The sequence below is a fragment of the Lupinus angustifolius genome, chromosome LG02, assembly GCF_001865875.1.
Source record: "Lupinus angustifolius cultivar Tanjil chromosome LG02, LupAngTanjil_v1.0, whole genome shotgun sequence".
Classification (NCBI taxonomy): Eukaryota; Viridiplantae; Streptophyta; class Magnoliopsida; order Fabales; family Fabaceae; genus Lupinus; species Lupinus angustifolius.
In genome coordinates, this window is record NC_032010.1 from 22021493 (window position 1) to 22047226 (window position 25734).

A 25734-nucleotide genomic window follows, 5' to 3' on the forward strand; every position below is an offset into this window, starting at 1 on the left:
TATATATATATATATATATATATATATATTATCAAAGATAAACTGAATAGGAAGAAAAGAAGATGCCAATGTGCTCTTATCATTTACATGAATCTGATCCATACATATCATAACCAACAAAATAAAAAGCAAGGATGCAAAAATTTGCTATAAAAGTACTACTATGCAGAAATACATGAATCTGATCCATACATCATAACCGGCATTGAAATTATCTCTGGAATCCTTCCATGCATTAAAAACACAGGCAGGGTACTTGTTCCTTCTTTATTTTGAACCAAAATATATTTGTATATTTGAATCATTCAATTTCAAATCCACGAGATTTATCACACAATTCCTTGGTACAGAGTTACAGCTTCACAGCATAAACTCAAGAATAAGCATTCCGAAACACCATGCGGTTAGGCAAATCTAGGACAGCTTTATTGTTGATAGCCAACAATAACAGTCACACAAGTAAAAACTAATAAAGCAGGATACATACAGGGCAAGAATATTGATTCACATCCCCTCCATGTAAAGAATATTGATAGATATGCATATTTCAAGGAATAAAATAGAGTTTTACTTTAAAGCCACTGATTAAAAAAAGTAATCGACTTCTTCTAAATAAGAGAAGCCAGCCTTCATGCGCATGCAATAAACAAAAGGATGTGAAGTAAAAAATGAAGATTCTTTCAAACTAGTTCTTATCAGAAATTACTGGTAGGCATAAATGTTTTACGTCCAAAGATACTGAAAGCACCTCATACTGTTACTCCAAACTATGGGATGATGAGGAACATATCTACATTGGCAATCTTTCAATGCATCTTGATTCTGGTAGGAGAGCTCTGAAGAGAGAATTCTCAATTTAACTAGTCAATACTTGAGTCAAATGATTTCCCCCCTTGCTATTGTATGGCATAACATTAAAAATTCTCAAATCAAGGGGTCAGTCTATAATTTGCTAATAACCATATAAATGCATTTGATTGTTTACGAGCAAAACAAAAGCATGGGTACAAAGAGGATAAACAAGGAAGCAGACTCATCTGATATATAGCCAGATAGGGTTAGTGATTACGAACCTGTCCAAGGAGCAAATCACGGATATACACACCCATTGTGGTCATTTGGCCATTAGATCCAGGAGAAAACTCCTGAAATACAGCATCATAACTTAATAAGAATAATAATCATCACAAGAATAGGTACTGAAACCCAAACAGGCTTCCAAGGAAAAGAAACATATAGGCACATAATAATATATAGTGTAAACCTAAGTCTACACTCTACACAGATTTGTTCAAAATCAGATCATGTGAGAAAACTTGTTGTACAAACATTTTGATAAGACATACTATTTGCATAGATCCCAAGTCCACATCTAGCAATGGAATAAATAAACCGTGAACAAACAGGTGAAACTAGCACATTACAAAAATAAAATGCATGTTAACTAGGCTATTCATTGAAACCTCTTGCAGATAAAATCTACTTTTTTGGGTACATAGATAAAATCTAATTTGATGTGTGTGGAAAGTCGAGTAGCAGGCACAAAAGAAAGAAGGAACAAATATTAACTTGAAGTAAATTAATATATATATATATATATATAATAGGATTATCAGCTCAGAGTAATAAATGCCACTGCGTGACAGAATTTGAAAGGTGCAGAATCATAATCATGTCTTATACCTCGTCATCTTTTACATATGGCTCATACCAGTTCCACAGAGTCTTTGGATCAGCCATATATCTCAGATAGAGAAATCCAACCTGTAAATAATATAAGGAATTAATAAAGCGTATAAGATAAACAGAGAGGGGGCAAAACATGAATAAGAGAAGACTGTTGCAATAACCTAAAATTCTAAACAAATCAAATATGGAAAAAAGAGAAGTGGATATTTGTATTTTGTAAAGAACAGAACACAACTTTTTTTACTTTGATACCATGCAGAATAAAATAAAGCCACCCATTCTCTTAGTAAAAACAAACATCAGATCAAAATACATGACAAAAAAGATGCATTGATGCAAGTTAGTACAGTCCCATTTAAAAAGGCAAAGATGGAATAGAATTATTACAAGAAATATTTTGCTCTTGAATCAGATTCATGTTCATAATCACAAAAATGTATCACATTTATAATAACAACTTGACATATGTACTATTTAGTATATAACTTCACAAACAAAGTAGTGTTCTTTTTACCAGAGGATAGTTTACCACAAACATGGAGAGAGAAGAGACAGACATAGAGAAAATAAATGTAAATGTTAATTTAAAAAAAAAGATATAGCATTTACAAATCACATAGAAAACATAACAGGGACAACTCAAACAAAATATTTTGTGCTTAATTTTAGAGTAACAAATACTCACATCCTATCAATTTACAGAATGTATAAATTTTTTTATAATTTTGAAGTGAACTATAAAAGGAAAAACGATACATGATTGCCCCGCCACCTCCCAAAAATGCCATTAACACATTCTAAAAATGTAATTCAAACTTTTCAAAATGAGTAGTAACACTACGGTTAAGTCACACATTCCTCACATTCTCAATGAGCTTGACCCCACTTAAATGTTTTCCTAAATGACACGGAACATAGAGATTGGTAATGCCCCTCAAACTAGATGTGAAAGTGAGGCAACCATTATCCTTCCAATGTATACCTACAGAACTACCTTCACTCATTCACTGAAGGAAATAATTTTAACACATGGTGTGACTTCACCTTCATCCCTTCTCCTCCTCTTATCAGAAAAAAGCAGCAAACCTCAGCTCAACTATTTTTTTGTTAGTCAAAACAATCAAATTTTCTACTCTGTGCAATGCTTTTGTCCTAACTCCCTCACAAATATTCATTTTACAATCATATCCTTCCTAATTAGGTCACCCAACAATCCTCTTCATATATGCTACTTTCCTTAATCTTTCAAGCAGCCATGCAATCATTTAATATTGCAAATATCCAGCCCATCCAAGAACACTCCAAATCAACTCATCAACTGAAGCTACTCCCAGATGAGAACATATGTCTACTCCTCAGCAAGGTAGTCAAAATCGAGATTCTACTTAGGATCGGGAGGGGGGCCAAATATCGTAAATGTAGTATCGTAACACGACTCGTAAGATCCTACTTACTAATAGAGATGTATGTAAATAAATTCATATATATATAAAGTAGTAGACATAAATTCAAATCCAAACGTTTGAATTTAACATAATTCATATATATGCAAATAAACGTTGTTTGCTAGAAACATAATTCCAAACCTAATCTCAAAGCATACATTTGATAAAAACATAATTCCAAATCCAAATCCATTATAAAAAACATAAGTATTAATATAACTAAATCTAATTTAACAAAAAACAGTGTGTATAATATAAATAAAAAACAGTGTGTATAATATACATATATATAAATAATATATATTACCTAAACTATATATATAAGATAAATAATATATAATATATATATAAATAATTATATTACCTAAACTAAACTAACATATATTGATTATAAACATCACGTCACTTTAATAGACTATTATAAGAAGAAGAAGAAGAGGAAAAATAAAACAGAAGAGAGAGAAAACGAAAGGGAGAAGAAGAGAAAGAAAGAGAAAGGAAGAGAAAGAAAAGAAGAAAAAGAAGAGAAGAGAAAGAAGAGAAAAAAGAAAAGAGAAAGAAGAAATGAAAAGAAGATGTTACCTTCACTGTGTACTTTTTTACAGTAAGTCGGTAACACGAAGAAGAAGGAGAACGTGTAAGTTTTTTATTTTAATATTTTTAAATTGACTTCCCCACTTCTACCCTTCAAAGTCTGAAATGATTCTTTAATTTAGGAAATTAGGGTTTTTTTACAAACCGGGTCAAGAAACGGGTTGAGGCCCAAAACTTTGAACCTCCGCACCTAGGAACGATGGAAGCGCCGATTCCACCGATTCCACGATCCGACTCGACGATTTCACGATTTCACCTCCGCTCGAACACGTTCTTGGGATCGAGCACGGTTGCGCCGCCGGAACACGTAAAAACGTCCGATCTCACGTGCCGGCACGCGATTTTAACCACCATGCTCCTCAGTATTCTTATTTTTCCCAAGACCGCAAGACACACAACAAAAGAACAAACCTGGTAATTCGATATTAGGAAACAAACAAGCAAACTTGGTAAAATAGTTTGCAGGTTGAGGCCTAAGGGTATCATTTAGCTACACCCAACTCAACGCATTCCCCCATCATCCAGCATAGTGTGATTATACAATAAAAATGCTCTTCCATTTCACCATCCATTTGGCCTGAGGTTTTAATTCTTGCCCTTTCTAAAATAGTGTTAACCACATTCAATATGAACATTGGGCTGTTCTACATAACATGGTCACACATGAAAACACATTTTCATCTTTGTAGGTTGTGCACAGCTGCCACATGCTTGGAAGAGAAAGGATGCACATAATGAGATAACAATCAACTGGAAATAGACAACAAGTCCTACAATGAGAGAAGATTGGCAACTAAAATATGGAAGAATGGTATTTAAAATTAAATTGAAGTTGGAAAGGTATCAAGTACAAAAAACTCAAGATGCTTGAAATTAAAACAATAAATAAGTTCACGTGAAAGTAATCAGAAGATTGAATGGTGAGACATGATTTATGTATGACATTTGACAATTCAACATAAATCCACCCCCACACTCAATTACACCCATTCAAGAACGAGTGATGCTCATATAATCAAATTATATCACTCTCTAACCTGCAAGCATTGGATTTTGATATACAAGATGGTTAACCAAGAGAGAAGTATAAAGTCACAAGCTCCTAAACTTAATACAATGTGGGATGATAATCATAGACAAACAGACAAAAATTGCATGCACAACAACAACGAATATATAGTGCTTTTAGAACTTCTACATAAAAAATAATCAGAAATGTCTCATACATTGCTAGACCCGTCTACATACCGCTCTTATGTAAGGAGAATCTGGGTGTTTTAATAGCCCATGCATTTGCTTGACAGTGAGCTTCATAGTGAAAAACTTGTAAAGAAGACAGAAGGCAGTTGAAGGACCACGACAATTTCCCGTCATCCATGGTTCCACGTGATCAACTTGATTGTAAATCTCGTCAATAACTTCATGGTATGTCTTTAGCTGATAGAGCTCCTTGAAGTAATCAGATGATAGAATGTTCATAGAAAGGACTCTCTCTAGCAAGGAATCAATTGGCCTGCCACAAGTCTTTACCTCCATGATGGGTCACAAAGTATACTATTGCCCCCACAAATAAAATTTCAAAAGGTCAACTTCCAGCACAGTTTTTAAGTCACGATCCTATACCTATATATAGCAAAGGAGCAAACAAAATTTAGGAAGTTCAAAATAATACTATTAATAATAGAATGTCATAAGAACATGGAACCAGCAAGGAAGAAAGAGCCTCGTTTCACATCAAGCAAAAGTACAACCTTATAAGTGGGACAGAAGTGCTTATTTGGAAATCAGAAAGCTTAATTGGTGAAAAAACATTGTAACAATTAAGGGGGTGGAAGGACTTGAAAAACGATATACATGCAATAAATGGTTTTTTGGGCCAAATCTCAAATATTATAAGCTTCTTAAGCTCAAATCTGCTGAGAGAAACCAAAGTTGAGTACTTTAACAAAAAAAATCCATTAGTGAATTACTACGATAAAATAAATAAATTCAGCTAGTTAATTAATACCATCTTCAACACGTGAACGAAAATTAATAAGAAAGGTGCAGGGGTAGAGATACAGAAAGAACCCTAGAACAAAATAAAACAAACTAAGAGGGAAAACCCATCACCCAAAATTCGAAATTAGGTCATAATTGAGATTTGGGATTTTCGAAGCACCACGAAATGCAAAGGCAATAGAGGATGCGTAAATTAAAAAAGCAAACACATCAAAAGGGGGTGAAAAACGAATGAAAACATACGAATTGGCAAAAGCGGTGTGTGGAAAAAGGAGATTGAAACGCGATGATGAACCCTAGCTTATGATTTTTTTGGGAATAGTTGGAACAAGACAAGTCGAACCGAGAAAAAGAGCAAGGAAATAAAATGTGGCTTACGTTATAAATCGAACCGCTCCTACCCGAACCACACCGGTTCAATTTCCTTAACACCGGTTCAATTACTAAGGAATATCCTTCAACTATATCTAATCTAGGATTTGTAGCCTTAATATTGTCGTGGCATACTCTACCTACCTCCACCAACTGGTTGGTTCAAGTAGTACATATTTGATTCTCCTTAAGCAAAGTCTCGGGTTCGAGTCTTGTGATGAAAAAAATGTCCATTGGTTGAGTTAGCCCCACGTACATGTGGATATTCCAGGCTAAGACGACAAGATTGTCTCCAGTGCGAGGATACATGTGGGAAACAAAAAATAATCTACCTACCTCCAATAACTGCTTAAAATTTTCATTAAATAAATGCAGTTTTTTATTTAATTATTACAAAGCTATTAACTAATGACTTTGGAATTACTTTATTTTGTTTCAAAATACAACTAACTGTCAATAACGTGTTGGTTTAGTATTGTAAAGTTTCACTATATTAAGAGAAAGATAAAAAAATTAGAGAATATAATTCTATGAGCTACACTTATTAGGAGAGGCAGTCTTATATTCCTAAATGAATTAGTTTTTTACCAACCAGTAAGAGATATTCTTAAACCTTGATAATACTAAAATAGATATGAGTAATAAGTAATAAGGTGTAATAAGAGTGCAATATATTATTTATTTATATTACTTAAATTTAAGAGTTAGTAATAATTAAATATGAAAGGTTGAGTTATTGCATACATCTTCTCTCATCCAATAATAAATGTTAATTGCTCTCACTTCTTAAAATAATAATAAATCATCAACTTCAATAAAATACTAATGGGTGGTTCCATTGACTTATGTGGATTGCTTGATATATAAAAGCACAATAGTAGGGTAGAATATATGACTATATGGTAACTTTGGTATAAGTCAAAATTCAACCCAAGTATGCTAGTTTACAGCAGGAGCAACTAAGCAAGGATGTAGAATATAACATCATCATTTGTGTACATTCATATGTCAAGTTGAGTTAAATTTGAATCCAGTATTGGTCAATGAACATTCAATTATACACTCCTATCCTAAAGTCACAAACACAATATATGTATGGAAGAAATATGGCTATAAAAAAATGTATAGAAGAAATATAAAGCAAGATATATATAGTTTAAAGATAGTGAGAAAAAATAGAGAGAATGTAACCCTTTGCATTATGTGAATAGACAAAATAGGGACTATTTATAGTTAGGAACTTAGGATATATAAAGAATGCACTTTGTACACCAACTCATTTTGTGCTAGGTAAAACATTCTTTATAAGACCCATATATGTTTAAACATAAGGGGGCATTTTGGTAGTTGAATGTGAAGAGAATTTAGATCTTCTATATCATTTTTCTATGCTTAACCTATTACCACTAATGAGATTTTGATAAATATGTATTAAATAAATATTAAATTATTTATAAATTAAGAATATTATTACATGTGATATTATTTGATTGATTTAGAATAGATAGATAAAATTATTTTGACATAGATAATTTCTGTTATTCAATCAAATTTAGTAAGATGAAAAGATAGAAATGAGAATACCCACCCATTTTCCATAAGCCGACTCCATAATCAAACAAAGAATAGGGATACATATCTCAAGAAATTTTGTCTCTTCTCATCTCTGTTCAATCAAATTGTATCAACTAAAATAATTATGTATTTATTATTTTTTATTTAATTAAATAGCATATTATAATTGGTGAAGAATATCCACTCGTCAAACAAAATGCCTAAAAACCTAAACAATATTACTCACTAATCACTACACAGACCAAACAGTTGATTCAGTCCTAATCAGCTCCCACACACACTCCATTCAAACATTTTTCTCAACGTTTTATTAGTACAAAAAGTCAACAACTACTTCCCCAAAATCCATTTAATTATTCTTCAATCATACAACATATATTATACTATAGTCCTCATAATCCTCGAGCATTCAACAAGAGTTATTTATTCATTATATTTTCAAACTTTCAACGTTCAACGTTCAAACAATAACCTACCATACACACAAATACTACCAAACTTAAACTATAACAATAAGAGTTTGTCTTGCTATAAACTATTATCCCTCTCAACATATATAAATAACACACATAACGTGCTTTCCCTCATTAAATTTCTTTTGTTCTATCTAACCCAAAGAAACATTCCAAACAACCAAAAACATTACAATTTCTTTTGTTCTAACCTTATACTACAACAAGCAAAATGGTTTTGTCTTGGACTAAAGGAAGAGTTTTTCGACGTGCCCACAAAGGGAAAGCGTTAAATTCCGTTGGTGATTTGGAGGTTGAGATTGTTACCCCGACTCATTTTCGATGTCCGGTCACACTAGACATGATGAAAGACCCCGTGACACTATCCACGGGGATATCTTACGACCGCGATAGCATTGAAAAGTGGTTCGAAGAAGGGAACAACACGTGCCCGGTTACCAAAAGGGTCCTCACAACCTTTGACATGATTCCAAACCATGCCTTGAGGAAGGTAATTCAAGATTGGTGTGTAGAGCATCGTTCTTTTGGTATAGAAAGGATCCCAACTCCTCGTATACCCGTGACACGGTACGAGGTTGAAAACACGTGTACTAGGATCATGTCTTGTGCCCAACATGGTGATGTAAACAAGTGTTTGGAATTGGTGAGGAAGATCAAGGCTTGGGGGAAAGAGAGTGAAAGGAACAAGAGGTGCATAGTGACAAGTGGTGCTTCTCTTGTGCTTGTTAAAGTCTTTGATCTTTTCTCATCACATGGTGGATCCATTGAGAACAACAACGTTAGTATCTTAGAAGAGATCTTAGGTGTTTTGACATGGATGCGCCCTCTTTCACAAGAGGGTAAGTCAATTTTAGTGTCATTGAACTCAATGAGTTGCATGGTTTGGTTCCTAAATGGTAAAACCCTTTCTTCAAGGCAAAGTGTTGTTTTGTTACTCAAAGAAGTGCCTCTTGTGGCATTGGAAAAAACTGAAGGAGTTGTTGAAGGTTTGGTTAAGATGATTGCAGAGCCTATTATGCATGCTGCTACTACCAAAGCATGCTTGGCAATAATTTTCAACATGGTTTCTTCATCCAAAAATAGAGAGTTAATCACACAAAGATTTGTGGAATTGGGTTTGGTTTCTATTTTGTTGGATGCACTTGTTGATGCTGAAAGAGGGGTGTGTGAGAAGGCTTTAGGGGTGCTTGATTGCATTTGTGACTTCAAACAAGGGAAGGAAATGGCTAAGTCAAATGCTTTGACACTTCCTCTAGTGATTAAGAAGCTTTTGAGGGTATCTGAGTTGAGTTCTAGTTTTTCAGTTTCTATTGTTTTTAAGCTTTGTGGTAAGACAGAAGAAGGGTTATTGATTGAAGCACTTCAAGTTGGGGTGTTTCAGAAACTACTTGTTTTGTTGCAAGTGGGTTGTGATGAGAGCACAAAGGAAAAGGCTTCTGAGTTGTTGAAATTGTTGAATGGTTATAGGAGCAAAGCAGAATGTGTTGATTCTTCATCATTGGATTTCAAGCACCTTAAGAAGCCATTTTAATTGATCCATGACCATGATATTTGTTTTCCATTTTTTTGTATAGGTCATATCTTACTCAATTACTCATAGGAACATAATACATTGATGTACAAAGATACACAATCATATACTTTTAATACAATTTGTAAATTTTGAAATTCAATTCGAGTTTTGAAAATCATTATTGGAAATTTAGTTTGGGATTTGAGACATTGAAATGCTACAAGCTTGTGTTACAATTTTTCATGCTTATAAGTTATAATCACTGGTTCTGGATTTTGCAAATTAAAGGATCAAACCAGATCCTAATGTTTGTTTGTGTTGGCTAAGGAATTCTTAAAACATCTGTAACCAATTTCATCCAAAATCAAAGACATAAGAAGCCATCCCTAATAGTAATGAGGGAATTGGAAGCAGATTTACAATATACTATTAAATAATAATATTTTGTTTTGTACAAAAAAAGCAAGAGCCTAGTTGGTATATACAAATGGATGCAGATATCATGTATCCATATGTGTCTCCAATGATGTACTAAACCAATCAAAATGTATCATTTAATTAGGAAAAAATTATAAAAAACATAAATTAATATTTTATATTATTTTGAGAAATTTTATTGGTTAGGGACATGGAGACATAATCTTTTTGGGATAGATAATCATTTTCCATGTACAAATAGCACAAGTGGGAAAAGAATAAGAAATCATGACCAAGTCTAAGTGTTTTTCAGTATAGATGAGAGTGTGTACATATTTTTTAACAAAATAAGTTTAAAGTCTAAGTGTTTTATAAATGAAACACGTGATAAATGTGTTAGGTTGGGACTAGGATGCAAAATGCTCGAATGAATACTGAAGTCCAATGTTGGAGGCACGAACTATGGCCAAAATAGGATCATTGTACGTGTGTGTTATGGATGAGCTGAAGTATATGTCTATGTAAGTGTTTGACCTGGTGTACAGAGATGGGGATATGCTGTCCATAACCAATCATAATGAAGCAAAAATTGATAAAGTTTAATTTTTTTAACTAACATGATATAATATGATTGATTTGTGATAGACTTTAGGATATCAGATCATTGTCTTATAAAACTGTGTAAGTGAACGTAACAAGTTTATGGCCTGGCCCATTAGCTTCCTTCAATATTATTATTTGTTATAATAACTAAATTACACTATACAATTCAAGTTTTGCCAAAATAAATAGATACTATGTCCCCAAAAAAAAGTACCCAAAAAATACATAGATACTATAAAACAAAATAAAAAGGGGAACACATTCCAATAGCAATATAATAAATCCAACAAGGTAAAAATTCTCTATTATAAATTATGTGTGATGGCAGAATTTTAATCTATAAATTCATCAACTAAATTAAGTGAGATTTGTATTATGTAAGGTGACCGAATTATTTACAATTTATCCAAATTCAGAAAAATTTAAATTTATCTATTAAAATTAATGGATTTAAATTAATATAATTCAATTAATAATAAATGCATTATAATCTATTAATTATATTCAATAAATATATCTATTTGTATGGATTCATACCAATAAACAAATAGTCAGGCACTTCTCCCTAGCTCACAAGGAGCAATATCTTCCTATTTCCTTTTAACAGAAAAACGTTCCTTTCGAGGCAAAAAGCATTCATAGAGAAACATTTGTTGTAGGATATATCTATGTAAAGATAACCAATAGATGATTGATAACACATTAAAAACTCAATTATAATTATAATTTATTACTAAATGATATCACTTAAAATATAAATGTATGTGTCTCCAAATATGATGTGTTGGTTTTATCTTCATACAAATATTTTTCTTCACAATATTTTAGTCCAAATTTGGTGTTGCTTAAGATTTATTTCTCTTATCTACATGAAATATTCTGTCGGATTGGGGTTAACTTTTCTAGCGTATATTTTTTTCATCCATAAAATTTGAATTTGAGACTTTGTTTAAAGAGAATCAAACATGTATCACTTGAACCAACACATGTTAGTTGAAAATAAGAATTAAAAACAAGTCTATTAACAATATATAATAAATATAAGTGACATTTTTTATACCCTAACCTTAACTATCACATACTTGTGAAATATTGTAAAAGGTATGATTTTTTCAAAACTTCAAAATATCACATTTTTTTTAAAAAAATCATGAAATTATTTATTTTCATTGATGGGGCAATGACATAAGACTCCATCTATCATAAAATTTTCACTCACAAATCATTTATTTTTAATTTTTTGTATTGTCTATATGTTTTTTAGTGTCCTCTATCTCTATTATAATTGATGGGGCTCAATCTCATCCACATATTCAAATAATTTAAGACATGATTTTATTATTTTGTTTCCATTCAAATTCAAATGAAGATAAGTTTATCAAGATAAAATAATAGTGAAAATACTAAGGCTTTGTTTGGGAGTTAGGAGGGAAAGGAAAGGAGGGGGATGAGAGGGTAAAGAGGGAGGAGGAAAGGAAGGAGAAGGGGGGGCAAATTCAACTAAACCCTTCCCTTGTTTGGGAGTGTGGAATTTAGATAGGAGGGGATGGAGGGTTAATGTAATACAAAAATACTATTTTACCCCCTCCCCCTTTAAAAAATCAATAGTATGTTATGTATTATATGTTATAGAATAATATTAGTAAGGGTAGTAAGGTAATTTGGTTTATTTTCTTCCCAAAACACCCCAATTTAGGGGAACTAGATATTTTGGCATTTGGAGGGTTTGGGAGGGTTTGAAAAATCCTTCAAAACCCTCCATTCTCTTCCACTAAACTCTCAAATGAGGGAATCCCTCTCCTAAACCCCATTTCCTTCCCCCCTCCAAAATGGTACTCACAAACACACCCTAAAAGAACAACTTTAAATTAGTTATACTTAAAAAAAATTAACTATTTTTAAATTTCCATATAAAATGCCATTTATTTAATGAATTTAATAAAAAAAATATACATATAAAACTATTAAATGACCTTGTATCCATAGGTTATAAGCTTACAAGTTTATATTTGATGATATAAGATAAATTATGAAGTAATAAAATGTGAACCTATATCATTTTATCCGGTATAATATATGGATATAATATTTATGCATTGTTATTGTAAAGATTTATATATATATAATCAATATATCATTTATTATTTATTTATATTAAATTTAAAAGTTAAAATAATTTAATGAATGAATAAATGATTCAGTGCATACATATTTTCAATCTATATATATCTTATTTTCAATCTAGCGTGTCGACAGGCACTCTCGTGCCTCTCAACCCGTTTTTCTATTATTTATAATGTGTATTTCAAATTAAATTGAATATGAATTAAAAACACTCAATTAAATTGAAAGAACATTTTATAGTATTACTAAAATAATACTCTGAACATTATTGAATAATAATAATATAAATTTTCCTATCAAAAGAACAAAAAAAGGTTACATAACCATTTGTAACTATATGCATTTGAAGCAAGTATTAATTGAGTGGACATAGTCACTTTTTAAAATCACATTAACATTTAACTTTAAGAGAAATGTGCAACATTTGCAGCAAAAGTTGAAGGTCCAAAGAGTTGAATAAACGACATATTCTTCCACATGAAAGTTAACATTTAAGTAAAAGTATTCAAATGTAAAAACAAAGTAAGTAGATACCTTATATAAAATCTGTTATGCATGTTTGAGAAAATTTGATAAATAAACTTTTCAATAAGTAATTAAATTAGATAGATTAGTTTCTACAATTATGATGCATAATACTATATAATATTTATTTATCAAACTAATTCAATGAAATGATCTGTTTTCATATTGGTTATCTCCAAAGTACGCAAACACCTTATATAAATGTGAATCACCTATCCACAAATTGAAAATGGAGTCTCTACATGATTCAAGTATTCAGTTAAATATAAATGTCAACCTTCAATTATGTAATTAACTAATACAATTGTTGTGTATGGTTAAGAGAAACAACTAAAAAATATAGAAAACGAACTAATTTAAAACAAATAAACCAAGAACACATTATGTGATTAATTTCACAACATAACATCAAATTCTCCATAATAGAAGTGAGTTGTTATTCATTTTTTATGGTGGGATTTGAAGTAGAGCTTAACTTTTTTTAGGACACATTAACTTTTTCAATTCTACATCATATTATTCAGTCCGATATGAGAAACATCAATCTAACATTAAAATAAAACCATTTTTCTTCATTGGAGTATATATCATAATCAAAAGTTGAACTCCAAACACCAAATAAAAGTGGAAAAAAGGAAAAATAGAAAGAAAAAAGAAGTACCTAAGGCCGGAAGATAACATATTTCACAATGCCACTTCTAGTTTGCAAAGCCTTCAATTTACATATAATAACTAATTCCTATGCACATTGGTAGAAACACATCTACATAGTGTCTAATTCTATGCACATAGGTAGAAGCACAATGTAAGTGAATGTAAGTTAAGGTGAAAAAGATAGTAAGAGTATCTAGGCATGAAACTTAACCAAAAGTAGGCAAATTATACATACATGAGGTAGAATACATCTGAATATAATATTTAGTGCATACATGACATTTATTAATACATCTCAAAAATTAGTTGGAAGATTGAATAAGGCAGAATTAGATGAAAGGAGTAAATGTTATAAATAATATGGAGGCTTAACTTCTGATATGTTGTCTACAATCCATTCACATTCTCTGCAGAATGTCAAATTGTTTCCATCAATGTTTTATATGATGTAGAACTGTCAAGGAAATTACGTAGTAAAATGGAGAGTACTTACATCTAAGACTCCTATAAATTTAAGTTAAGATTGTGGAAATAAGAAAAGATAGAAATTCTTAAACAAACAATCTCGAACGTGAACCTTAAAAATTGAATCAGTGAGCTCGTAATACTAATAGAATAGAGACATGCATTATATTATGTCACCTTATTAATGACTACAACATTAGATTGAGTTGATAATCATATGAATAGCCTAAATGGTGATGAAATAATCTCGTTCAAAGTTGAAATTAAATTAGTTAATTAATATGAACATAGAGTTTATAAGGAAAGTCATGTTTGTTTGATTGAAACATTTCATCAAACAGGTTTTGCTCATAAACAGGTTTTGCTCATTAATATGAATGCAAAATAGATTATTGTTAAAAATTGGGGAAACAAAGAGATACCATATTGTAACAAAGATGTATTTCCAAGTCCAAGTATTTCATCACCAGGTAGAGATAAAAATTCAAATAGATCTTTATACTCTTAATGATATGAATGAAAATGGAAATGGAAAAGAGAATGATTTAAAGGCAATATGAACAATAAAAGTTGATTTTTTACTTATCTTTTTGCATAATCAATTTTCATCATTTATTAACTTCAGATGGTGTCTTTGCCACAATTGACAATGCATGTGATCCATATTACAATTTGAAAGGAAATGTATTGGTGATGAAACCTCTGGTTAATGTCATGAAGAGTGTCTGAATTGCGTTGTCGTGGTGGAATTACATACACCCATTAGTAGAAAATTATTCTCTTAACAACGACATAGAGATGAAGCGAACCAAAGTAATCTAAGGCAATTAAGGGGTGAGAAGAAGAACCTAGAAAAAAATCAAATGAGAATTGAGTGTGAAATTGGGTAAAAAGAGAAACAGGTTTGAGATTTGGGTGTGGGAGATAATTTGGAAGTTACTTGAGAGAGGGAGTCAAATTTGAAATATCGCTTACTTCATCATAATTAATCATTGTATTAGATAATTTAAATAGATTAGTTTTAGTTAAAGAATGTGAATGTTACTTTAATATAGAGTAATGACTAAAATTGGAATAAAAAAATTACTCCATTCTTAATAGTTAAAAGTTGTTTTGCCTTTATCTATTTGTATAGATATATAATCAATATATCATTTATTATTTATTTATATTATTTTATATGTAAAAGTTAAAATAATTTAATGAATGCATCAATGATTCAGTGCATACATATTTTCAATCTATATATATCTTGTTTTTATTATTACATAACTAGTTTACAAAGCTACCATTCAATTATCAAGAAATAGGTGGAGTTAATTTTATATTTTATTTTTATCCAAATTATTTAAATTTTAATTTAATTCATCCACTAAACCCAGGGTCTAGTAACAGAGATTAGAGAGAGACACTACAAAGTACAAACTCAACTGATCCAACCGGACAACCTCAAATCAGGGCGGCGGCGGCGGCGGCGGCGTACCCACAAAGAGGAAGGAAAAGAAAGAGAAAGAAAATGGAAAATACCAAAATTTTAGCATTAGTAGGAGGCAGTGCTCTTTTGGGTTCTGTTTCTACTTACTTTCTTCTAACAAGGCTTCTTCAGTAAGTATCTTTCTTCTTCTTTTCATTTTGCATACCCAATATTTTAATTCTTCTCAAAACAACTTTTATTACTTCAAAATTGTATCTTTCTCTTATTTAATCCTCACCCATCGTGCTCCTTTTCGTTGCAGAAGAGATTTGCGGCAACGCATTAAGAATGATACTAACTTAAATGGTATGTGGCCATGAATATAACTGTGAAAAAGTGAATGAAATTTAACCAACTTGTGTCCATTTCTTTTATTATGATTATGTTTCTATGTATCCTTGCTTTTTGGTATGTGATTCCTGCGTCTCTGCCTCAACTTAAGATCATTGTTTATTAAAATTGTAAAATATGGTTCTTTAGTTACATTCACATGCTCATCAATATGGACTAGTTAAATATTTTAAGAATATAAGTAGCCACCATTTATCATTAGTTAGATTCTAAGTGTCTGCTTGCAAATTGAGTTTTGGAGAGAAAGGGAAGACTTCAAAGTTATATTACCAGTGTATTTCGTGACTTTGAAGTCTTCTATTCTTTTCCTTCCAAAATCTAACTCGCAAATAGACCCTAAATGTTTATGTGTTGTAAATGTTATTATTTTGGTGCCTGGGATGTATAATTGCAGGGTGAATCTTAATATATGAAATAACGAATCCTTATGATGTGTTTCCTTGCGTATTTGTACATTCATTCACATGGTCGCCAAATGAAGGAAAAACACAAAAAAACTCAGCATTCATAAGATAATCTCTTTGTAGTAGTGCACAGTGCAGGTATTCCTATTAGGATTTAGTTTATGAGGTGTTCAGAGGGTTGAAATGACTGTGTTTACTACCTTTTATACCTCACAAACTATTCTTTTTCTGTAGGATCATGCCCATATGTTAAAGGAGAGTGTCAAGTGTCAACCTGTTGTCATTTATAAACAAAATGTCATATTTGACTAATGATCTTTTCTGCCTAAATTCTACTTTCTTGTCACAAATTTAACTAGACTACTGCTCTGTGTATCCTTATAAGTGTTGGACATTGTGTCTCATACAGGTGTTGAGGGATCCACAGTTGCTGCAAGGAAGAATGACAAGGTAGTTAATGATGATCTTCTGAAAGATGAGATTGTTTCTGAGCATCTCACTAGGTATTGCAAGTTGTCGCCAATCACTTTCAGATTTTCTTTGCAGTATTTTTTTCTGAATGTGGATGTGCTTAATGTTGTTGATTTATTGGTAAAACACACCTTAAGCACCTGCAAGCTAAGCTCTTTTAGAGTATAAGCTCTTTTAACCAGTGTTAGCACTATTGCATCATTTTTATAGGTCATGCCTAAACCTCTTTTGTTAGATTTGTAATTTGTTCACATCACATCTTTTAACTCAAGAAATTAATTGTGTACACATGGGCAGCACTCTCTAGATACATCGATCTTTTCATTGATTTTTGCTAATCAAGCACCTTTTCTGGTGGAAATTTATGTTGTAACTAGGAACATTCAGTTTTTTGGATTTGAGTCTCAGAAGAAAGTGAGTGCATCATATGTTGTGGTCATTGGTCTTGGAGGGGTCGGCAGTCATGCTGCAAATATGCTCTTGAGGTCAGGGGTTGGCAAGCTTCTTCTTGTGGACTTTGACCAGGTTTATTCTGTGACTGACTCTCCCTTTAATAATGTTTAAATTTTCTTCAATTTTTCTTGTATGGATTTTGATGTGTTTTCTTTGAGGACCCATCTTGCTTGAATTGATTGTTAAATTTCCAAATCTTTTGCAATGTCTCCTACAACAAATATTTGGCTGTCCTAAATTGTCGTTTATCATGGATGAAAATTCTGATGTTATTTGGAGCTTCCTTTCTTCATTTTGGCTAGAAATCCTGTGTTATATATACCTTTAATAGTACAAAAGCAAATTATGGTAAATATAAGTGTTGGAACACTCTGCTGTATAGATCAAAGATGCAAAATTTATCAACTGTCACATTTAAGAAAGTAAGAAAGTGGAGTTCTGAAATGAGTGAAGTGTATATTACTTGGTTCTTTTCCTTTTTAGTTATCATGGATAGTATCTTAGGGTTATTCTAGTCACATCAGTTGTAAATCTTTAAAGCTTTTCTTGTTATTTACTGTGGCTCATTGCATTATTGGCTCAAAAAGCTCAAGTCTAAAGCTTATTAATACGCAGGAATTGGTAAAAGAAAGGAAATTGCTATAACTTTTTGGAGTCAAATTTGCTATCTTTAGAATTTGTATAGACATTCCATACAATATCTGTACTTATTTATTTATTAAATGAGAAGGTTTCTCTTTCATCACTAAATCGACACGCTGTTGCAACAAGAGCAGATGTTGGCATTCCAAAAGCTCAGTGCCTTAAGGAGCACTTCTTATCTATCTTTCCAGAGTGCCAAATTGATGCAAAAGTGATGTTATATGATTCATCTACTGAAGAAGAAATTCTCTCAGGCCATCCTGACTTTGTTTTGGACTGTATTGATAACATTGATACAAAGGTATCCTCTAAAGACTACTCCTTATTTGACCATTTTGTTTTAAGTTCATGCTGTCATTTTATCACACCTTTCTTTCATATTGACACACTGCATGCCCTTGTTATGAAGAGTGTTGCTTTTGGTTTTTTTATATTTGTTCTCTTTTAATTTTATTTCAATTCTTTAAATTCTAAGCTACAAAAATGCTAAATTTTGGGACTTGGGATGCATACATGAATGTTGCATACTGGATTGTTAATATTTGTATGTATGTAGCCAATATGAGTTGCCTTGCCTGGAATGCCGGATAAAAAACCTATTTTTCTCCTATACTCATTATCATTGGCAATCATTGACATTCAAATATTTAGTTATGACTTTGAACTTCCACTTCCTTGTTTGTCATTTGTATTAGGTGGCACTGCTTGCTGCATGTGTACGTAGGGGTTTGAAGGTTCTATCTGCTACCGGGGCTGGTGCCAGAGCTGATCCGACGAGGATACGCATTGCTGATCTAAGAGAATCAACTAATGACCCATTATCTCGATCTGTAAGTTTCACATATATTCTTTTTGGATTGCATTGTCTTCAACTTTAAATCATATGTGGCAGTTTAAAATTACTTCTCATTCCCTCCTGTAGATGTATGTCTTAAAATCCCGATTATCCCGTAAATAAACTGATGTCTTGACTTTCTACACCACGTGCTAAAATTTACAGCAATAAGTGCAGATACTTATCGAAAGGTGCACTTGTGTGCTCATAAATTGAGAATTTAATTTTTAAATGATCAGTTCCCAACATCTTGGTTACTTCAAAGAATATTATATTCCATGTAATTGCTACTTGCTACCATGCATGATTATTTGTGTACTGTTACTTTCATGCCTGCAATTGATAACATTTGTATACACAGTGGGTGTATCCTATGTTGCTGGGAAGCTTTGCACTCTAAATATTGGAATAAATGTTTGTCAGTAAAAGGAGAATCGTGGCATGGCAACCTTTAAGCCTAATCCCCTTTTGAACTGAGAAGTGAAAATTTGATGAAGGAAATATATTAATCTAACCCTTTAGTTAATGACAAACTTGGCCGAAGTAAATAAATTCAGAATTTTGACTGTTAACTGATAAAGAATTGGGAACACGGAGGAAATTGTTACACTTCTTTCTGTTATTTGTTTTTAAATGTCTTGTCAATTCTCTTTGTTCTTAATTTTTCATTACTAATATTAGGTATATAACCCTTTCTGCAATCATACATATGCAGGTAAGACACCGTTTGAGGAAAGATTATGGCATTGAAGGCGGCATCCCCGTTGTGTTTTCTTTGGAAAAACCCAAAGCTAAGCTGCTTCCGTTTAAGGGCCCTAGTGGAGAAGAGGAAAACCCTTCAGATTACCAGGTGAGGATATTTATTTCCTTAGTTCTAGTCACTGGCTAGTATTTGTATTGTGTAATAATATAGTTAATAGACATTTTTCTATTTTGTCATCGACCGACATGGATGATCATCAGCTCCTTCCAGTGGGTTCTTTGCATACTGACTGTAGTTAGATGGCTGCCTGCTGGGACCTTAAAATGAACTATGTTATTTACCTATTAACACTGATTATTACAGTCCATTTTTTTTATATATTTAAAGAAGTCTGATTTTTTTCTTCGATGGTTATCGTAACATTTGTGGCACTGGCTACACATTCTGACTTCTAGGTCGTCTTGGCAGATAGTACCAGGTTTTAGGGTCCGTATCATACCTGTCTTAGGCACCATCCCTGCAATATTTGGACAAGTCATGGCATCGTATGTTGTGACAGAATTAGCAGGATTGCAAGTTCAAACAGAACCTATAGTCAATTTTGACATGGATCATTATCATACTCTTCATCAACGCCTTATTGAGCATGAGGAGTTATTGTACGGAACATCCGTGGAAGTGCAGGTATGAAGTTTACCCCATCAACTTTTTGTTTCACTACTACTTCCCTATTCGGTAATCGTGATATCTTATATGTAACCTCATTTCTCCTAATAATGTGACTTTTTGAAATGTTACCCCCTTTTCAAATGTAATGGTTAGCCGACAATTCAGAAACACATACAGTTGTAATACACACACATACACGGCCCAGTGCACGAGGCTCCAACCTAGTGGGTTCTGGGGAGGGTAAACGTACTTAGCCTTATCCATGCAAGCTAATAGGTTCTAGAATTTGAGTCCATGGCCTCCATTTCAAACAGCAACCTTAATTTAACTCTTTCAGTCATCAACATGAGTCATATAGGAACCACAAAGTACTCAGTTCTAGTATAATTAGTTCTTTTTTAGTCATATTTTCATCAAAAAGTTACTGTTTGCATGCTTCTCATAATTGTGACAATTATCCCATTAGAAACAGGTTTAATTTATAAAACGGATAAAGCGTAACTATATTGATAAATCAGCATGGCAAAGCTCAATTGACCTAGGAACTTATCTCTTGCATAACAAATGATAAGTATAACCAACATACCTTACAAGTGCAAAAGAAGCCCTACTGTGACCTCTTTGTACGAAGTGCAGAAATGGAATTTATATGAAATTTGTTGTGATGTGTTGTCATTTTATACATATGTTATAATGTTACAACGATTGCTTTGTTACAAAATAATTATGATAATGAATGTTTTAATTTTTTTATTTATCATCTCTGTTTCTGTTTTAAAGGTAGATGTTGAAGAGGTGATGTATATTGTTAAAGAATTATGGCGTGGAAGAAGTGCTAGAGAGCAGCTAGTGAAAGATGTTGGACGTGGAATGTGGCGATCAGTCAATGAATTAATGCTCGTAAGGTATGGGACGCCTTTTGGTGCCATTGTCATTTCAAAGTGAACTTAGAGTTTTCACTGCCATCTCCCTTTGCTTCAATTTGTAAGATTGCATATTTCAAAATATTATTGTTCTTATAATCTAATGAGACTGTGTATAAGGTGATACATACTTAAATTTGTAGCATTTTTTCCTGCAAACAACAGTTGTATATTGCAGTTGGAATGTATATTTATGAGAAATAGTTGTACTTCCATGTTGTTTCATCTGAATTTTCCCCCAAATGACATTACCTATTTAGCATATGTCAACATAACATTCTTTCTTTATCTTCTCATTGGAATTTTTTCTTACTAATCGTTCTATGCCTTTTTTTTGTTCAGGTGGGACTGCACAAAGCCGGCATCTATTTCCAATCTGATTCTTTTGAAATTCAAAGAGGTAATTTAGTAATTCCATGATATTGGACAAAAGCTTTACTTTGTCTTCTATTCAGTGCATTTGACTATGTATGTCTATATTTGTGTACAACTGTACATTGTTAAATCGAAAGACCATAGAAGGGCATGTTCTACGACACGGGATGCATAAACAGTAAACATCCATCTTTCGACTTTTCTATAATCAGAGTCATTTTTTGCCTCTAACATGACAAAACATTCATTTTTACAATTGTAAGTTTTCCTATTATTCCAATTTCACTTGCCTTAAGGATTTCACATGCTCTTTACTCTTTTTATTAATAACTTATCAAAATGTTGTAAAATTGCAATAGTGGTGAATGAGGGATGATCATTGTCTGCATATGATAGTGCATTTAGTTATCATATGATCATTGAATGAGAGTATCATTCCATTCCTTTCATATTCACTAACATCACAGTGAATATAATTCATTGAGATGTTGTTTGACTTTTTTGTGCTCCACTACCATAAAGGCATAAACTACTGAACTATATAATATTAATTTATACGATGCTATAGTTCTTTTCATTCTGAAAATATATCATGTAGTCCTTTCTTTATTCAGGTGGATGAACACGAGTCGACGACATTGGATGATATAAAGGAAACGGAACCAGAGTTTTACAGTAGAGTAACTTCTGTGTTAAAAAGAGCCGAACTTGACTTTGGTCTGTGAAAGTAGTAGAGGACCTTTTCCCTGGTGAAGAGTTGAATGTCTTCTATAAGCTGCTTTTCTTCTTTACTTGAATTTAATGGAAAGAGTAATTTTGTTACATCTTGCTATAGGAACAATGAGTAAGTTTAATGTAATATTCCTCACTGAAATTGTTCTTTCAATTAATTCTAGAATTCTTGAGTCTCTCTTTCATTTTAAGTCTTCTTGTGACATTTTCTTTTTATCTGTTATTCAGATGCACCTAACAAATTACTCAATAAAATTTATGACTGTTTTTGCTCTCTGAAGTAAATTATGTGATTCTAGAAAGTTTACATTAGTTGTCAATTGTTTAATACAAGTTTTATCCAAACTTAAAAGACCAGCTATATAGGATAAGGATTTGCTATCTCCAAACATGTCCCAAAGTCTATCACAAACTAATCATAATATGTTACATCAGTTAAAAAAATTAAACATTTATGTCTTTGTTTATTTTTGCTTCATTGTGATTGGTTTGAGATAGACTTATGGACATGTTTGGGGACAACAAATCCTCATCCAACTATGTATAGCATCAAGTACTCATAGACAAGTTTACACTCAAGTGACTAATCATAAAATTGATGACAACTATGTGAATTGTTCAATCTCATGTAAAATTGATGACAACTGCTACATAGAGCTGCAACTACAGTGGAACCATTCACGAATTAACCACTTTTCACTAGAACTAAGCTTATATGGGGCCAAAATTTCAATACAAGGGGCCAAGGCTAAACTATGATGGAGAAACATTTAAAGTACATATTCACATTATACCAAACAAATTAGATAATAACTAACATAATATAAACTACTTCAACATATTCATAATTAACTTTATTATCAAGCATATAACAAAGATCATCAATGTGTGGGATAGTCATAAGGGTGATAGGGCTAACAAAATATATATATATATATATAAATAATAAATATGGGTCTTACAATCAATCATGAATTAGTAAGATTAAAAATTATTTATTGGCTACACCACAGTCACAAGCCTGCATGTATATTTTAATATCAGTGTGAACATGTAACTCGTTTGTCTGATTTCTTTTTGGTTCATTCTCTTCTCTTGTGTTCTTGCTCTCCCTCAGCTGAACCTTCATTCCTTATAGATGTCTAATTTTGTTGAGAAGAAGGTTTATATTAATTAACCTCTAAACTTTCTCCAACATTTATGAGTTTCATATTTAACTCTTCATGCATTTATTTTCCACCATTTCACTCATCTGGTCAATGGTTAAACCATCACCAATTGGAGGGTATATCACAGTAAGAGGAACTTCTTTATCTGTGTGCATGAGATACTTTACTATAGTGTAATATATTTAGGGTTTTAGAAACGAGAATAAAGGAACTCCATAACTTATCTCCTTCGACTGACATATATACTATTTAGTTTAGTTTTGTAATTATTTTTATAGAAAATGATTAAATACGATATATGTCATGATTTTCATTCCTGCAATAAGATAACTCATATCTAGTGTTTTAAATTGCGGTTGTGGTTACTGCGATTGCAGTCATTGCAACTGATGCGATGCGGATTACGGCCATTGCAGTGTGAGAGAAAACATATTTTTGACATTGATGCGGTCTGATGCAGTTTCGTTGCGGTCTGATGTGGTTGCATCGCGGCCTGTTGCGGTCGCATCACTGTGAATCGCGATCACACCGCAATTGTGGTATGATGCAGTTGCAGCGGTCACCACAGCCGCATCACGTGATGCGGTCCGTAATTTGATACACTGCTTATATCATTATACTATGAGATGAGATACTTTATTCTTTTTAGGAGGAGTAATGTTTTTTCACAGTGAAAAAGGAGAGAAAATAACACTAATTAAAAATAGGAATTGTTAATAATTTAATTTTCAAACTTCTCTTATATCACATTATATCTCTTATGTTGTAAGTTAAATATATATATATATATATATATATGATATAATAATATCTAATATGTTTTGTATTTCTTATTTATTAAATTATGATGTTTGGGGGTGATGGTTATATTTTTTAGTGAAAAATGCATAAATGTTTTCTATATTTATTTATTTTGTAAGTAACTACCACAAATTATTATTTCTTTCTAGTTAGCTCTTAAACTTTATTATTTAGTGAAATTGATTCATGTATGAATACATTATTAAATTACTCATAAAAAATAAGAAAATCACTACCATTACAATCACACTCATAATAATAATAATGCAAGTTAGTCAATGTTGATACATAGAGAAAATTATCATCAAAATACAAAATTAATTGAGAAAAAATAAATAAATTTTAGAGTTAAAAGTGGTTAATACCGTAATATTGTTATATATAAAAATAAAATAAAGTTAAATTAAATTATCAGTCGAGATTAAAAATATGCACCAAATAGAATTTTTCATTGCTTTTAGTTTAACATTATCTTTATATTAGAGAACAAAGTCATCATGAAAACAAGACAGTAGCAATAACATTAATTGGATAAGTGTTAATCAATTAACGCAGCTGTTAATTGAGTAACGGGTTAAAAAATCAAGTGAAACATTTGTTAAATAATTATTGTAATTGACACATTTAACGCATGTTAAATTGTTTTACAACATGTGTTTATTAGCTTGTTAGAGAGTTAGTTAGGTTAGTTGTATTGCTTGTTTTATAAGGTATTGTATATAAACAAAACTCTCTTTATCATTTCAATTCAATGAAAAAGATTCACAATATTCATTTTATGTTTTCGCATTATTTTTGCAATACTTTATGTAGAAACCAATTTCACAAATAATAAAAGTTTTAGGAATAATTAAAAAATAATAGTGCATATACCTACTTATAAAAGACTATTTCTTAGATTCATAGACCCAATTCAATTCAGCGAGATCTTTCAGTCACATTTTTTTAAGTTTAATATGTTTGTATAGAACTTTTCCTACTTTTATTCAATAATTTGACTATCTTTTTTCAATAAGTATTACATCCATGATAATTTAGAATAAATTTGAATTTGGTAATTATTTTTGCACACACAAAAGGTAATATTTATTTTTATCACCATTTTTCTAAACTATATTTTTTTTAAAAGTTAGAACTTTTATATTACTATTAATATTATTTATCTTTTATTACATAAATATTTGTACAATCTATACAGCCAAAATTTGAGTTAATTATTATCAAGAAGTAATTCACACTTTCCTATAATTTTTAATTTAAAAAAAAACATACAATTCAATAA

The 25734-nt window shown here is 31.6% G+C and overlaps 3 protein-coding genes across 9 annotated transcripts in view; 2 read left to right on the forward strand and 1 right to left on the reverse strand.

Annotated features, from left to right (window-relative positions):
• Nucleotides 1-6097, reverse strand: part of LOC109339657 (pre-mRNA-splicing factor 38B-like) — an 11966-nt gene extending 5869 nt beyond the window's left edge. For 4 of the 7 annotated variants that reach the window (XM_019577147.1, XM_019577166.1, XM_019577138.1 and 1 more), the window contains exons 1-4: nucleotides 5973-6097; nucleotides 4977-5351; nucleotides 1684-1764; nucleotides 1074-1145 (exon numbers count right to left, since the gene is read on the reverse strand). In XM_019577147.1, the coding sequence (XP_019432692.1) occupies nucleotides 1074-1145; nucleotides 1684-1764; nucleotides 4977-5264 (441 nt within the window). In that variant the 5' untranslated portion in view covers nucleotides 5265-5351; nucleotides 5973-6097. Of the gene's footprint in view, nucleotides 1-1073; nucleotides 1146-1683; nucleotides 1765-2930; nucleotides 3044-4976; nucleotides 5352-5969 lie in introns of those variants that run through there. The other 3 variants (XM_019577151.1, XM_019577159.1, XM_019577176.1) reach the window with 3 other exon arrangements.
• Nucleotides 8285-9875, forward strand: LOC109339692 (U-box domain-containing protein 20-like). The gene has a single exon (XM_019577183.1). The coding sequence runs from the start codon at nucleotides 8361-8363 to the stop codon at nucleotides 9678-9680; it is 1320 nt and encodes a 439-aa protein (XP_019432728.1). The 5' UTR covers nucleotides 8285-8360; the 3' UTR covers nucleotides 9681-9875.
• On the forward strand, nucleotides 15823-22584 carry LOC109339697 (tRNA threonylcarbamoyladenosine dehydratase). The gene is made up of 11 exons (XM_019577191.1): nucleotides 15823-16055; nucleotides 16187-16230; nucleotides 17089-17182; nucleotides 17528-17675; nucleotides 18334-18546; nucleotides 18941-19075; nucleotides 19796-19930; nucleotides 20252-20467; nucleotides 21233-21357; nucleotides 21718-21775; nucleotides 22365-22584. Exons 1-11 carry the CDS (start codon nucleotides 15967-15969, stop codon nucleotides 22473-22475), a joined length of 1368 nt encoding a protein of 455 aa, XP_019432736.1. The 5' UTR covers nucleotides 15823-15966; the 3' UTR covers nucleotides 22476-22584.

Excerpts from the sequence above, each read along its gene's own strand:
- LOC109339692 (XM_019577183.1), top strand. The coding sequence starts at position 8,361 with ATGGTTTTGTCTTGGACTAAAGGAAGAGTTTTTCGACGTGCCCACAAA.
- LOC109339697 (XM_019577191.1), top strand. The coding sequence starts at position 15,967 with ATGGAAAATACCAAAATTTTAGCATTAGTAGGAGGCAGTGCTCTTTTG. Across the intron at positions 17,183-17,527 it reads GTTTCTGAGCATCTCACTAG|GAACATTCAGTTTTTTGGAT; the intron begins GTATTGCAAGTT and ends TGTTGTAACTAG. Across the intron at positions 19,931-20,251 it reads AAAACCCTTCAGATTACCAG|ATAGTACCAGGTTTTAGGGT; the intron begins GTGAGGATATTT and ends TCGTCTTGGCAG.